Source organism: Tetrao urogallus (genome assembly GCF_951394365.1).
Source record: "Tetrao urogallus genome assembly, chromosome: 6".
Taxonomy (NCBI): Eukaryota; Metazoa; Chordata; class Aves; order Galliformes; family Phasianidae; genus Tetrao; species Tetrao urogallus.
The window spans coordinates 19,654,863-19,671,781 of record NC_136819.1 but is presented as its reverse complement, the minus strand read 5'-3'; the positions used below and the strand labels follow the sequence as shown (position 1 = coordinate 19,671,781).

General features: G+C 40.5%; 1 protein-coding gene across 1 annotated transcript; it reads right to left on the bottom strand.

Annotated features, from left to right (window-relative positions):
- Positions 1 to 7,315: 7,315 nt before the first annotated feature.
- On the bottom strand, positions 7,316 to 10,444 carry RAG1 (recombination activating 1; the record flags this gene model as incomplete). Its single annotated transcript, XM_079537428.1, has 1 exon — positions 7,316 to 10,444. The coding sequence occupies one exon, from the start codon at positions 10,442 to 10,444 to the stop codon at positions 7,316 to 7,318; it is 3,129 nt and encodes a 1,042-aa protein (XP_079393554.1).
- Between the last annotated feature and the right edge of the window lie 6,475 nt (positions 10,445 to 16,919).

The following is a 16,919-nucleotide window of genomic DNA, read 5'->3' as shown; positions in this document are numbered from 1 at the left end:
TTACTGTTCCAAACATCTTTTCAAGAAATCAATACCATCCATTCAACATTCGTGAGGCAACACTAATAGCTCAGTATTCACAGTCCAGTTCTTGTGCTGGAGCCCTGAATAAAAAGGAAAAGCAGCAGAAGCAGCTGTCAGCCATCTGATCAGTATGTGCAGACCCTGAGCAGCCCCCCTTTCAAAAGCAGCCATGTGTTCCCATCAGCACAAATGTGTATGCACAATACTCCCCTTGACACCTTCACAAGTCAACAGTAGAGGATAGTAAAGGGTAACAAGACAAAATTTCCATTTCCAACCACTTATATTCTGATGGAGGTTATAGTGTTGGTAGAATTTGTAAATGGGAAGTAGATCATCCTGGGACTTGTTTCATCCATTTTTACGTTAGTGTAAATCCATAGATTTAAATGGTAGTTTCCTCTTTCCTCAAAATATACTCAGAATAATAAGGCTGTATATTTTTCAAAGGAATAAATAAGAGTTAGAGCCCTTTAAACTGCTGAAATTCAATAGACAATATCCTCTTTTGTAGTTTAGTCATAGGTATTACTCAGCCAAATTGTCATCAAAATATACATTCAGCACATGTTACAAGTTTCATTTACATCAACAACAAAAAATCTCCACATTAAAATTAAAGAACATCATCACGGCACACACAGGAGGACAATATATGCACACAACAGAAATTCACCCCTCATCCCTTCACCACTGTACAGGACTTCTCACAGTTACTTCAGTCCCTGGCAATAGCTGGTTTGCTTTTTGCCTGTTACCCCGTTGCTGTCAATATCTTAAATTCTTGAGGAGCCACACTGGGAAACAAATTTGTTTGGTCTATGACTTTTTTAAATGTATGTGTCACTTCATAAGGAGGGAGTCAAACTATGTCCCAGCCTTCAGTGAAGAGTAGTAGAACAAGCATTAAATCACATTTCAGAGTTACTGCTGGAAGAGTAAATCATAGGTAAAGTAAAATATAAAATTCCTAAGGACTCGGTCATAAAGAAGTGCACGACCACTGACCTGTAAAGGAAGATACTTCACATAGCATTCAAGGTTGCAGAAAATATTTAATTATTTGATAATTCTGATGAAGCTTTTGAGGCATGTACTTGTTAGAGCATTGATTGTCTTTAAAACCAGATAATCAATACATTTCTTTCTCATGCCGGGTAGAATTAGAGGATAAAATTAAGCAGATTTGAGTGCAGTAGTAAATCCCTATTGTGTCAACATCCAACTGACCTGTGTGTTTTGTAACCACAACAAGCAGCATCAGGGTTCCCAGTCACATTTTATTGTTGCTTTGTTATCATCAGCTTTTAAGATAACAGTATATGGTTTTTCTGCTTGTGGAAGGTACTTAAATGCTGAAGTACCTAATTAATCTACAGGAAAGGCAAAGCACAAATTTTAGTGGTAGCACTAAAACATGTGTCATAGTTCAAAGTGACTCATTGCACTAAAAGACCATTGAAAAGAGTGGAAATAATGCTACTGGGAATCCAAAGCAAAAGGAGAAGACTGTGTTCAGATTGAAAAGGAATCTGTAAAGTTATTTACTACCAGATTTACTGCAGTGCAAACAGAAGGACTTGCTTAATTGTAAGGGTTGGCAACTCTAGCTCCCTCCATATGTGATTCCTACCCTCTCCCATTTCAAGCAAAACTAACTTCTCAGAATAGCTTGAGAAAACTCCGGTTTTGTGGCTGTATTTGAGCTTTGGAAATTGTCCCTCGTTAATATAAATGCAGGATAAACATTGTAAAAACCTTCTGATTTCTCAAAACATGCATTGGCCACTACGACGTATGCATTCTGATTTCTCTTGTTCAAAATGCCCATCTTCAGAGGAAAAGCTGGGCACTGAAAATACAGCAGTTTCACCTTTTGACACCTCTGCTGGTGTTGCTAGAAAAACTGCTAATTAAATCCTTTCTAAAGTGTCTTTTGGGACTGTGGGCAATATTAAGCTTGATGAAGAAGGTAGAAAATCTCCCATACTAAGGAGCTGGAGCTGATCATTTCTCTGAAAATTATGCTATATTCAGTCACCTGAAACAGCAGTCTGAAGAACAGTGATAGTAGACCTCATTATTCTTCATCTGATTCTGATTCTAGTGAGAATATATGGAAAATAAATTTCAGTCAATTATTATGGCCAGTAGAGAGAGGGCGGTGATTGTCCCCCTCTGGTCTGCCCTTGTAAGTCCACATCTGGAGCACTGCGTCCAGGCCTGGGGCCCCCAGTGCAGGAGGGATGCAGCTCTGTTGGAGTGGGTCCAGAGGAGGGCCAAAAAGAAGATGAAGGCTGGAGCACCTCTCCTGTGAAGAAAGGCGAGGGAGCTGGGCTTGTTTAGCCTGGAGAAGAGAAGGATATGGGGAGATCTCATCCTGCCTTCCTGTACTTGAAGGGAGCTTACAAGCAGGATGGGAACTAAATATTTACATGGTCTGATAATGACAGGACAAGGGGGAATGGTTTTAAACTACAACAGGGTATATTTAGGTTAGATGTTAGGAAGAATTTTTTTACTCAGAGGGTGATGAGACACTGGAATAGGTTTTCCAGAGAGATTGTGGTTTTTTTGCCTCATCCCTGGATGCATTCAAGACCAGGTTGGATGGTGCCCTGAGCAGCCTAATCTAATGGCTGGCAATCCTGCCTGTGGCAGGGGGGTTAGAGCTAGATGATCTTTAAAGTCTCCTCCAAACTAAGCCATTTAGTGATTCTATGATTATTACTTTAGGAATAAAGGAATGAAACCATCCCAGTTTACCAGGAAGCTGTCTGGGGGGATTGGTTTTATGTTTTGTTCTGTTTGTTATTGTTGTTGTTGTAATGACTTACATTTTTTCCATCCAGAAATTTTTATTCGTGGTCAGCTGAGAGAATTAAGTTGGTTATATAAAGTCTATAAATTAGGTATCTAATTACCTGTTTGCAGCAGGAAATCAGGTAGCTAATAATGTAAATGCTCAATTTGCTCAGCGTTAATTCCATCCATACCAGTTGGTTTAAGTAAGTTACTTGACACTGACATATCAGTGGAAGGAAAGAAAGACTTTCCTATCTGAAGGAAAACTAAAAATCATGAACTTAAAGATAGATCCAATCTAGCCTTTGCAGCTGCAAAATCTATGATAAGACAAGATTTGATGCAAAGGATGCACAGAAATCAGTAAAGAAGTTTAGTGCAGTAACAAGGACATAATAGTCATGGCTGATTTTTAACCAATACTGGGGTAGTGTTTGTAAATGAAGCCAAAGTTATCTACAGACTAAATGAAACTGGTTTTGCTTTCCTGTCAAACAGCTGCCTTTGGGGAAAGGTGCAGAAAGGGCTGTGGAGATGCATGGAGCAGTCTTCATTTTTGTTAACCTGGTGACCTCAGCACAGGGCTGGAATCCCAGCTGAAGTCTCTGAGTATTAGAACAGTCCAAATAAAAAAATATGCACAGTATAGATGAAAAGTGAGACTGTTATCACAACCTTATGAGCACAGGCAAAATAGTATAAAGAAATACAAATTCAGAAACTTAAATACTTGTAAGACCTTTATTTTAAACAAGTGTTACAAACAAAGAAATAAAGAAACTGTGATACAATAAGAAAAAGTAAAATGATGAAGCTGTGCTGTGAGACAGCACGCAGAACTCAGTGCAGTGAGAAACTGGGATACTGTAAATATCTGAAGTTTGTGTCTGAACTGAGTAAAAGTCAATGCTGCTTTGCTTAGAGTCAATAGAATTATTCCTGTGAGGACAAAACATGTGAGACCACAGTCAAGACTCCTCTTATATTCACATCATTTCATAACAAGGCAATTCGTAGTCTGAAGCCCTTGAATAAAACTAACAAAACAAGATACATAATGTCATTGTATACAGAATACAGTCAATAAACTTTCAAAAAAGGAAAAGCATTCACCTTGAAGTAATTACTGACAGATTTTTACAAAGTATTAGCGTAGAAAATCTGAAGGTTTGAGAGAGTACCATGAATAAAAGCATCTCCACTTTTCTAAAGCCTCTTCAAAACCAAAAAGCTTAACAATGGGCTGAGTAAACAAATGATGCACCTGTCTGCAGTCAAAATGTGTTTTCTCTGGGATGCATGCAGCATTGTTATTTTATTCCTGTTTACAAAGCCCCACTTGCAGGTACCTACCCTTTCAGTTCTGTTTGTTTTAATGAGTTCAAAACTCTCAAAGAGTCTTTTGATTTACACAGAATGTCAACAACAGGGAAAAAAAGATTAAAGTAGATCCAAGCCTAAAGAAAAGGATAAAGAAAATATTAACTATCACCTGTGTCAATTGTTCTGCCCATAGCTGGTGGGATATGAAATGTGTTTTGATGGCTCCATAGTATTTCACAAAGGAATACTTCCTTATCCTCCTGCCTGCCTGTGTCCCAGCCCATGCACTGTTCAGCGTGATAAGTTCATGAGTTCACAGTGAGAAATCAGACATATATGGATGAAATGTACCCAACTCTTTTGAATGGAGCGGGACAAATTGCTTGCTCTTATGTAAGCAGCGTGTTAATTTGGAATTTGAAAATGTCAGTGAAGTCACTGAGATTATGTGTGCAAAATGACCCAAGTCTGGCTGGTCTCCAGTGGTGCGTATGCAGTGCGAGAAACAGGTTGAGATTACTTCTGAGTGAAATTCACTCTTGTGCAAAAGCAACATATACCACTTAAATGAGGTGAAAATCACCATGAGCTCAGTCAGGACTATTAAACTATGCCTTAGGCTATCCAAGCAGAGGAAGAATGAAAACTAAGGTAATACAATTGCCCTAAATAGGTATACAACTGAACAAAAAAGTGTGCAACTATTTGCATAATGAAATATAGTGTACCAAAAATACGAAGCGTGCCTGCATTTACTGCTAAAGTATATTCTTTGCCATACTGCTGATGCTTATACTCCATGGGAAACAGTTGTACTTGTCTGCATTTATTAGTAAAAAATGATACTTATGTAAACCTGGCATTTATGCTCTATGGGAAGTACTTGTTTTATTCAAAGAACTGAAAGAAATAATTTAATGTAGAAATGAACACTCAGTAAGTGCAGATGTACATGGTAAACCATACAAAAGACTGCTGTTCTTGTGACTGCTTAGAAAAATGAAGTGCTGTAAGCAGAAGACATTATTTCTAGCCTCAAATTTTGACACAGTGTTAAACTATATTTAAAGAAACCCTATTAAAACTAAATCCTAAGTTACAAACTACCTTAAAATTGGATTTAAAATAATCAAAAGAAAGGCATTATCAGAATATGATTAATTTTTATACTTGCTACCAACACTTAGCACTATTTCTTCATAATTCATAAATAGTAAATACCAGACCCTCAAAGATCTAGTAAGTAACAAGAGAAGATATTACTAACAGAAACCTCAGACCAGTAGTCCTTCAAGTTCGTTGCTCCCTTACACTCACAAACCAACTCCTGCCACATAAAAATAAAAACACAAAGTGTGGGTTTTTTAGATCCGTGCTTTTGATTCTTTGTGCATTTAATCTTGTTTCTGAAGTATTTCTTCAGACACAATTGTGCCCTACCTACAGGTACTAATGTGAAAGGCTGGGTGACTTAGGGATATCAGATATTTCTGACTATATTTCTTGCCTATGTCACTGAATAAAATCCACATAATTTTAACATTTAATTTTTTTTTCAGATGTAAGCTACCACTAAATGCTTACATTATGTATGCATGCATGCATTCAGTGGTTGAGTCACACACTTGAATTTAAGTTTGTGTTTGAACACTGCAGAATGAAGGTCTAGACTTGTTCATCTGCACTGGTGATATGTCCAGAAATAATTTAGTTTCCAAATCTCATGGTTTACACACATTAACTTTTAAATCCTTTTATCCATTTTAACCAACGTTATCCACAAGAACTACTGGTGCAATCTCATCTGATCTAAGCAGCTTTCAGTCATATAGCAATAACACTTCAGAAAGGCAAATACTACCAACATAATGGTGCTCCCGAAGGTTTAAAATACGAGGAATGCTAACTAAATGTTGTTGTAATAATGTAAAATACACTATACAGTAATTTCAAGGCAGCTAATAGTTCTTTTCACTATGCCTTTATGCAAACTATCCTTCAGGTTAATAAACATCATTCTTCCCATTTTACATATCTAGAAAATGAAATAAGTGACATTTCCTAGATGAGAAAAAGCTCAGTACTGGATAGAGTTAGAGCATATCAGAAATGGTAGCGGAACTATTTAATAGAGAAGACCAGAACACTGACATGTACCTGATAAAGTTAACATCCATCTCCAGAAAAATGGGTCTGCTATGACTTTTTGTCACCTGGTGAAATTGGGAGCTTGCATTCAACGACAATTTAGTGGTGACTTCAGTAAGGCCAGGAATTTACCCAGTAAGATTAAATTGGTACAAGTATGCCACATAATGAAGTCACCATCAAAATCTAAAATTTGTATGAAGCGACAAGCTGCACAGCAGAGCTTAAATGTGCTTTGTATGGTGAGAGCACAGGACACTGTGATGCTGATTTAGGTGCACAAGCACAGGTTTGCATTTTAGAGTAAATGCACTACAATAAAAATATCTTTAAAAAATTACAGCTACCCTTCTTTCATCTTCATATAGTAAATCAGCATGATATTACTGATACCACCACCTGCTCCTAAGCAGATCTACAACCTAAACATTAAATGTTTTAAATGTTTGAGATCAAAGTTTGTATCTTTAGTCAGTATATTGTGTAAAAATACCCAAACTTTGTTCATCCCAAAACAATTACCTAACTATATCACTGGTGAATCTTGACTTATAAAAGCCGAAAAGCCATCAATAAAATAATCAAATCCTCTTGAAAAGTAAATAGCAAAATAGCTCATAAAATGCAAACAGAACAAATAGCCATTCTCAATTTTTCAGCAAGTGTCATAACTTTCCAGTATTATATTCATTCCAAAATACTGTTCTATATAAAACCTTGTTTACTCTGTCTTTCTCACTTATAAACAGCACTCTGAGACCAAAATAAATTCATGGCCCTTCTTTGCAATTTGTTTCCACTTCCCTCTCACATAACAACTGGTAAATGTACCACTGCATTGCTTCTGTTCAAAGCTTCCAACAGACATGGCATTTCATTAAATTCCATTCAGCACCTTTAAAAGGGAGTATAAAAATGAAAGCTTCAATCTTCCCTGTACCTCTAGAGGCCTGAAAAGGAAGCTGTCTCCACTCAGAAGGAGTATCACAAACCCAACACCAAATGTATTTTACATTTAGAGTTCCACTGAATCACTGCTTTCCAAAGAGATCTCTGGTGGCAAAGAATCACCTAACCCATCATCTGGATCAGTCACGAAGCCCTGACTTCTTAACGTTTTATGAGCATTCATGAACTTCTGGAGGTACTTAGAAGTATATAGCCAGTGATGCTTTAAGACATCCTCCATTTCATAGAATTTGGACTGCCTGGCATTCATTTTTCGGAACCTCCTAAATAGTTTGTTTCCAGACTCATTTCCTTCACTTGCCCAAGCACCAATGGACCCATCTCTTTCAATGATTTCAGGTACATGAGCAAGGGTTTTGTGAAAATAATTGGTAATCTTGCCCTCATATCTGTATTTGAACTTTGTAGACAGGAGCTCAGCAAAACGCTGTGAATTGTAGCTGTACTGGCACAGCAATTCTGGACACTCTTTGGCAGGGCACGAAGATCGCCATACTGGTTTCATTTTCAGATAAAGGTCCATTAGTTCTTTTAGGGCTTCATGCCTTTCCTCACACTTTATTAACTCACATACTGCCTCTACTGTTTCTCTGGACATGAGCTTCCTAGCAAAGTTCCCACTCATCCTCATCATAGGTTTTAATTTCATCTTCTTCCTGAGATGTTTGTCAAGAGTCAATTGCCACCTCTTCCTTTCCTCTTTAGACGCATCAGGATTCTTATAGACTTCACCAATCTCCATCTGGAAAATTCTGTAAAATTCTGTTGCGTTGCCAATGTCACAGTGCAACGCATCAATGGAGGGAACAGTCTCTATAAAAGGTTTGGCTGAAACACCCTTCACTCTGTCACGGAGCTCATCAACAGATTCATGATATGGGTTGGACCTCCATATTTCATATCGCTCCAGATTTTCAGCGTGGCTCCTGGTGATGGAGTGGAAGACTAAATTCTGAGAGGCCTCTAGGCGGGTTGCATCACAGAGGGTACAGATATAAGTGGAACCTGAGGCCTCCAGCCCTTCCACTTCCCTTACAAGTTTCTCATCATAGCCTGTACCTCGAAAGATGAATTTGAATGTTCTCAGGACGCCTCCCATTTCAAGAAGCAGTTCACTGTTCTTCATAGCCTCTCTTTCTGCTATGAGAGGGCTCAGGATCGCTGTCAGAGTTTCATGGTCTGATTCATCAGCCAGCATAAGGCACAAGGGTTTGCAACACAACTCTGAATTGGGCTTTACTTCTTCAAAGATCCTTATCCTTTCATTCCCATGGTCTATAGCAATGTTCATGACTGTAAATGAAAAGCGTACAGCCTTCTCTGGGACAGCAGGACCACTTCCATGCTTCTCGCTGACATCTCCCATTCCGTCACAGCACTCTTTTACTACCACAGTGAAGGGACCATTCAGATAGTCATCCAGATTTTTTGCCTTCATGCCCTCCAAGATTTCTTCCTCCATGTCCTTTAAAGCAGAAACCAAGGCTGTATCATATCGAAATCTCTTTGCAATTGTGTCTATTGGGTAGTCATCAATCGAGAGGGGTAGTCCTGATAGTCCATCTATAATTCCCACTTCTGTGTTAGTGGATACATTTTTCAATGGAGGTTTCCATTCAAAAGGATGATAACCTGGTAAGAGGGCTTTCTCGGCAGTGCGAAGAGCATGCAGTGGCTGGAAAATCTGCCTCCCAGTGACAGCTTTTACAGTTCGGTACATTTTGTGATATTGGCTACAGCTGAGAAATGTGTTGATTCGGATTGCCAGGCAAACAGCAGGATGAAGTCCAGATCCTTTGCCTTGCATTATAGCCTCCAATTCATCTGCTTGCTTGTGCTCATTTTTTGCTCTTAAAGCTAGCAGGAACAAAGTCATGCATACAGCCTTTATATCACCACCTTCTTCTTTCTCAGCAAAAGCCTTGACTTGACGTTTCAGTTCTCTCAGACGATGTTTCTGAGCTCTTCTGGTCAAAGACAGAAGATGCTGCCTTGGTCGACCACCTTTATTTATGGGGTTATAGAGCTCTTTATCTTTCATCTCCTTGTGGTTAGAGAAGTGTTGGCCATATTTTCCATGCAAGATCTCTTCATCACATTCTGGTACAGGGCATCTTATGCTCAGGCTATCAAGGATGTTCAGGAAGGATTTCACTGGGGTAACCAGATCAGTAGGGAAACAAGGATACCAGCAGGAGGGGCAATAGCTGCCCATAACTTTGATGCAGCTGAGAATGCAAGCTCTGCAAAACAAGTGTCTACATGTTGTTTCCACTGGGTCTGCCAAAATATGCTCACAGATCTGGCAAGAGATGGATTTAATGAAATCTGCTGGATAATCAACTGCAAGAAGCTTGGTGCTGAGATGTCTGTTCTTGCAGTTGGTAATCTCTTTCATTACCTTTTTGTTATTTATCAGTACTTGATTCTTTATGCCTCTGTTAACTCGAGCACGTTCTGCAATGATTTTCACACGTTTGCTATGTTGTACATTGGGTGGTTGGCTTTTTCTCTTGACTCCCCGGCTGGGAGTGTGGCACACTTCACAGTTTGTAGAGTGGGGCTGCCACTCCATCGTGCTGTTCCTAGGAAAATAAACTTCACATGGAGTATTACTGAATTTCCTGTGGATAATACTCCAGCAGTTGTGACAAAATCGAGTGGGATGGATAGTGTCAACATCCCCTCTCACATCAATCTTGAAAACTTTTGCAATAAGATCTGGCCAAGAGGTTGCTTTTTTCTCTTTCTTTCTCAGAAGCCACAGAGTTTCATCATCTACTGGTCCATGTACTGGATGAGTTCTCTTGTAGCAATCAGTTTTAAATGAAGCTCCACAGATGCGGCAAAGTTGCTTCAGGTTGTTCTGGTGAATTGTGTTGTCTTGTATTTTCATGTCATTGACATCTTTCTCAAGTGCTTGTGTGTTGCCCATGAAGTCCATCTGTGTCAGAATTAACTTTTCTCCTCTTGGAACTTCTTCATCTTTATGCAGTACGATGTTTTGGTCTGTAGAAGCTACCTCTTGTTCTTGATCCTTGTTTATGCATTGGCTTTTATCAGAAGGTGCTTTTTGAAATGGTCTCACTTTAAACAGCTTGAATTTCCATTCAGAAAATTTTGCATAAGGATGCTGAATCTCTTCAGGTAGATCCATTTGTGATGTTATCGACATCTCCAGTGTGGCAGAAACCAGATCACCTGAGAAAGAAGCTGTATGTTAGCTTATGTTCCAAAATGAGAAATAGTGCCAATGCCTGAGCATATGCTTTAAACACAATAACTCTATTAACTTTAACTGAGAAATGCGTTTTAAGTTCCTTTGCCCGAGACACTTATAAACTGAGAGATCCAAATGTGGCTGTCCACGCAGTACCTCAGATAAATACTTGCTTATGCTTTGACTTTGATCATGAGACATCCGTAGTCAATTGTACCATCAGTGCATATTGCATACACCTGTTAGTCATCAGGTCCTAATTTCCCAATTTGCCTCCTTCTTCTTATAACTAACTTCGCAGTCTACAATAGACAGACGAGTAACATTCTGAAAGTGTGGCAAGTTCTTCACATGAAACTGAACAAGATTGGTGGCTTCAAGACATAATTTTTTCTGTCTCATGCTATGTTACTTCAATCACTTGAGACTACTGCTGTCACACCACTTGTTAGTCCTTGATTCTGACCTGAAGTGTCTAATGAATGCCTTTGCCTTCCTACACAGGCAGAGCAGCATAAGCTATTCAATCCCTATGCAGACTTTATTCAGACCTCAATTTTGTAAGGTACTTTAGTATACAGATGCTGAATGTGAGTGGTTTCATTAAAGCTGTAGGAGTGTATCCTCTGTTGATGTAAGGTGCAATGGTTCCCTGGACTCTAAAGGAGATATGGCAATTTATACTCACTGCGTATTTGCTCTAGAGAGAATATTTATACATTTCAAGTTAGTCATCTGTTTAAGTGCCCTGCTGAGAACTCTGTTTGTAAGGATTACTGGTACTGGAAAGCTGAAAATGTCTGTTCAAATTTGACCCCAATTGTAGCTTTCATAGAGATGCAACCAAAAGTAATATCAGTGTGATTGCCATGGGAATATGATATTGTATGAAAATGAATAGAAGACTCACCTCAAACACTGAAACTTTGTGCTACTGCATCAGACTTAGAAAACAAAATCATGTAGAAACAAATACAAAAGTGACTAACCTATTTTTCCTTATCTGACAATGAGAAGTGCAGAAAGTGAACAAACAGCGTAGAGAAGATTAAACTGCATTTGCTGATTATTTCACTTGTTTTACTTAAATTTTGTTTTACTGAACCGATTGATACGAATTAAAAAAAAAAAAAAAGAAGAAGAAAAACTATACATTAAGACCATACACATCAAACTAGAAATTACATGGGTATGGCTTTGATTTCTCTGATTATATCTCCACCTAGCAATTCACTAACCTTGGTGGAAATCTCAGTTCTGTGTTTATGTGGAAAGTGTCCTTCATAAGAGATATATCCATGCCATGATCTGGTGATGCTCAGTGAGTTTCTGAGAGTGTTTTATTGATAACCTTTCAATGAAGCAACATTACTGTACTAATTTTGAGAGTCCATTGGGAAAGGACTCCACGCTTTGATAAAGTTCTAGACCCAGAATGACAAATCAGTCTGCTCAATTTTCCTTAAGAGCAGTGTTTAACTTCGAAATTGTTCATTAGGCCTTGGCAACCAAAGCTAACATTTGTTTTCTTCCCACTTTCTCTTCATTTCATCCTACTGAGAACAACCTGCCCGTACCTCTGTCCCCATCTGCCTGCATTGTTCGGTCCAGCTGTCCATGCTGTTGAACATCGCGGGCTGCACTGCAGCCCCCTGCTGTCCACAGCCGAACGTGCTTGCTTGTGCTCTGCTGCCTGTGGATCTGTGATCCGCTGCTGTGCCCAGATGAATTCAGGTCATTACTACCGCCTACTTTCTTGGCTGCATCCTGTGGCAGAGGTAGTAAAACCTATCCACTGAGCGATAACCTGTTTGCCCCTGAATCATCTTGCATTCCCACAGATACGTGCTCTATTACCTGCAGCACTGGCTGCCCTATGCTGTCTGCAGATCCCTCTCTGTGAAGGGAAATTTGTGTAATTTCACCATCTCCAACAGCAATTTCAGAATGTCTCAACCCATATGCAATGCCTATTCATGGCAGTACCTAATTCATTGTAAAGAAACAGCCAGCACCAAGTACATCTAAAGTAAAATATTTAATACTTTCCCTCCTCAGCTATCCCTTAGACTAAGTGCCACCTTAGTGCCTTACTAATCCCCAAACCTGTGGCCATTCCTATTAATTACCAACTCAAATGAAGCTTTACCCTCGTTAAAGAAAAGTGCAATGATCTTTTTGTTTTTTCCTCTCTCTCTTACACTGAACATTCCCTTGAAGAAATGAATGATAAAGAGCCCTCTTAGGTCACCTGACCTTAGCCTCCTTCAGGAGATAGTAGCAGCCAACAGGCTACTCATCAGACACTTTAAATGGCCTGGATGCCAGGCAGTGGAGTTTGAAGCGGCTCTGCTGGGAGAGGTAGAAATATCCCCAGTGCTAGGAACATTTCATACTAGATTTGCCTTTGGTCTGTTATTCTAGTTGTGGGTCACAGTGAACAATCCTCCTCACTGTTTATCCCACTCAGATTCTTACAGAGTGAACCCCAGCCGTGAACCCCAGCCACGGTTATTTAATCAACTCTGACAGCTGTATTCAGTATCACCTCTTTTTACCTTGAAAAGGGAAAAGAAATCCCTTTTCTTCCCAGCTCGCAATATTTCATACACTTCTGAAGAAAAGCACAACTGTGGTACTGTTAGTCATGTCAAGGAAGACCTTGCTTTATGAACAGTCTCACTGCATATATAGAAAAAAATTGACTTGTGCATTAAAACAGGAAAATGAATCAACATTCAGTTGTCCTACAAGCATTTGAGTTGCTGCCATTAGTGCAGCCAGCCTACCTTTAGCTCCCTGTCAGTATGCAGAGCTGCTGTTATGTCTGCTCAGTTTGCTCCACATGTCAAGCTTGCTTGCTCTCCCGTGTGCTCTTGCTCTTTCTTTGTCCCCTCTGCTTTTTAAAGACACTGCAATGCTGTTTATCTCACTTATCCTTGTGCCTCTGAGCTCCCAGTACCACTTTGGTGCTAACCACAGGTTACTTCAACTAAACACAATGCAGAACTTTCAAATCCAGGTGGCACCTGGCAATTTATGAGGCTTAACCACAAAATTCATAAAAACAAGGTCTTCTTGTGTGAGACTCTAGGGCTCAGAGATAAGCATGCAGCCTTTCTGAGGAGCACCTGCAGTGTTAGGACAAAGCTCTGCATTTGGCTTTCTTCTTTCTAGCTTCAGAGCTAGTTTCTTCACTGTCAGCTATCAGAGAGAAGAACCTGGTGTCTGGTCACACTACAGTCGCACACCAAAGCTGTTTCACTGAAGGCCAGAGGCCTGCTTCCTCTGTTAACAGCAGCCAGTCCTCTGCAGTCTGGGACCACACAATGTCTTTTCTTCTGATCCCACTATCTCACTTTCAGAGATTTTACCTTCCTGATGGTATCCTAAAGGTACTCGACAAGAGAACAAATCAACAATACAAAAACTAGTTCTGTATTCTGAGTAACTGGTCGGTAGTACATCAGGCATAGGCAAGTGTCCACAGATGGTGGGCAGTAAAATTCAGTGCTCACGCTCAGTTTTGACAAAGCACGTATGTCTCAGAAACTCACTCCAAGTGAAAAGAAAACAAATTCTGTTACACAAGAGCACCTTGAAGGATTTTGGTCTCCTCAAAAAACATTATGCAACAAAATGTAATGACCCACCAAGCTCTCCCAAAGTGAACATATGCTCACACTCCAGAAGTAGGAGTTTGCAGTAGCAACACTTGCTATAGGTAAAAATGATGAGAGGATTCCCTCCTATTATCAGCTTTGATCTTGTAGAACAGTTCCTTCCTGTTCTTGCAAGATGACAAGTCATAGAGAAGTGAAGCTAGACCTGGGTCAGTCACTCATTTCACACTGTATGTCCCAGGAGATGCCAATATCTCCTCAGTAACTAAGTGCAATTATTTGTGCCAAATCAAGTAACGTAATGACAAAGAAAACAAAGTTTGGTTGCAAACTCTGATACCCTTGGTCAGATTCTGACCAAAATCTCAGAGCTGCTGTAGAAACAAGTGCACCTGAGTGTCAGGACAAGGTGGAACAGAAATCACAGTAGTCACTCCCAGGCAAGGCAGGTTAGAGTAAGGTTGTCCTGAATCTGGTGTTTGCTCACCAGCGAGAAGGTGTCATGGCCCAGCCCTAAGCACAGCATTTCTGCTCTCCCTATCTTGCCAGGATTTCCCCACAACCTGCCTGCCTTCACTGTCCCCTCGCTAGCATTTGGAGAGACCTTTTCAAAAAGGTATCAGGTCAGGCTGCAACACCAGATATCAAAGTAACTCTCTGCAGGCTCATACTGGTTTCCTCCCTTATCTTGAAACAGCAGATGCAGCTCGCTGACAATATGCATTGAGGGATCAGGGGCTCTCAGAGAAGCAGTCTAGCAAATCTGTCCCTCTGCTGGAGGACTCATTCAAAACCTTGTCCAGGCAGCTGCCTACCAGCCCCATTCCCTGTGAGACTGAAGTCTTGTGTGAACAGCACTGGATGAGAGCAATCTGATCATCAGCTCAGCCAGGTGAGCATATGTAAGCAGTCCCGCACTTTACTTGCAGCATACTCAGGAAGAATCACCTTGAAAAAATGTTTTCTGGAAGGGATACTCAGGTAAATAAGGTTTTAATTGATCTCCAGTTGAAACAGCTTTGAATGTGGTTTATGTGTGTATGAACATAATTGCTCAGCGGTTTGAGCTGTGCAGTCAGTGCTGGAAAATATTTTCCCTGTGCAACTGTCACCACCACGTGGAGAAAAAGCATTTATACACCATTTTATGTTGCATTATGGTCGTGGGTACGTGACTATTGGCCAAGTCTGCCAAAAACCATAAATATTTGGGAACTGCACTGACTAAAGACATTCCATGCACATTTGAGATAAAAGCTCCTATGTTTCTTGTGTTCCTTTCTAATCAAAATGAACTGGACATCAATGCTCTGACTACCTGATATATGACTAAAAATTGTGGGATTTTGTCACAGAAAACTCCATTGAGGGATATCTATTTTATAAATCTATTATACATTTCCTCATTTTACAGATAATGAAAATAACATCTAGTTTTTCAACTTCACTGGGAATAAGGGTGCCTCTGAAATTCAGCTAGTTGTCCAGCAAAGGGTCCACCCACAAAGTTGGTTAAATTATTCTTAGTATAACTACTTGTTTCTTGTGGTATGTCAGAGTCCCAGATGAAGACCTGACAAAAAATGTAACAATCTCATGGCCAAAATTGGCACTCAGAGGGCTGCATTCAGGGCTTCCAGAGGTCCTACTGCTTCTTACAACTCCCTGGAAGAAGTTTATAATAAGGTGGGGATTGGCCTTTTCTCCCAGCAATAGGATGAGAGAGAATGGCCTCAAGTTGCACAGAGGTAGGAAGCAGGCTAGGTTGGATATTAGGACATTTTTTTCTCAGAAAGACTGGTGAGTCATTGGAACAGGGAAGTGGGGAAGTCACCATCTCTGGGGATGTTCAAAAAATGTGTAGATGTGGCACTTAGAGACAGGCTTGAGCAGTGGGCCCAGGTGAACCTCATGTGGTTCAACAAAGCCAAGTGCAAGGTCGTGCACCTGGGTCATAGCAAATCCTGCTATCAGAACAAGCTGGAGGATGTGAAAGTGGAGCACAGCCCTCCTGAAAAGGTCTTTGAGGCACTGGCAGATGGCAAGCTGGACATGAGCCAGCAACGTGCCCTCACAGCCCAGAAAAGCAAACATATCCTGGGCTGCAGTCTTCTTTTGGAAGAGTGGCCAGCAGTCGAAGTTGGTGATCCTGCCCCTCTACTCTGTGCTGGCAAAGCTTCACCTGGAGTATTGCACCCTGGCATGGAGTCCTCAGTACAGCAGAGATGCAGACCTGTTGGAGTATGAGCAGAGGAGGGCCTCAAAAATGATCCAAGAGATGGAACATCTCCCCTGTGAGGATAGGTGGAGAGAGCTAGGGCTGTTCAGCCTGAAGAAGAGAAGGCTCCAGGAAGACCTGATATTGGCTTTTCAGTATCTAAAGAGAGACTGTAAGGAAGAAGAGGACAGACTCCTTAGCAGGGACTGCTATGACAGAACAAGGGGAGGTGTTTCCAAACAAAAAGAAGAGAGATTTAGACTGGATAGGAGAAATATTTTTTACAGTAAGGGTGGTACTGGCACAGATTGCCCAGAGAGGTTGTGGAAGCCCTATCTTTGGAGACACCAAAGGTCAGGATGGATGGGGCTGTGAGCACCTGATCTCATGTAGGCGTCCCTGCTCACTGCAGGCAAGTTGGACTATATGATGTTTAAAGGTGCCTTTCAATACGATTCTATAGTTCAGTGGGCAATATTGGTGGCAGACCATTGGACTAGACGATCCCATGATTTTCTCCAGATGCAGCCTCCTGCTTGCACCATCTGGCACTCAGACAGGCACTTTTGGCTGGCAAGGGTAGGAGCTC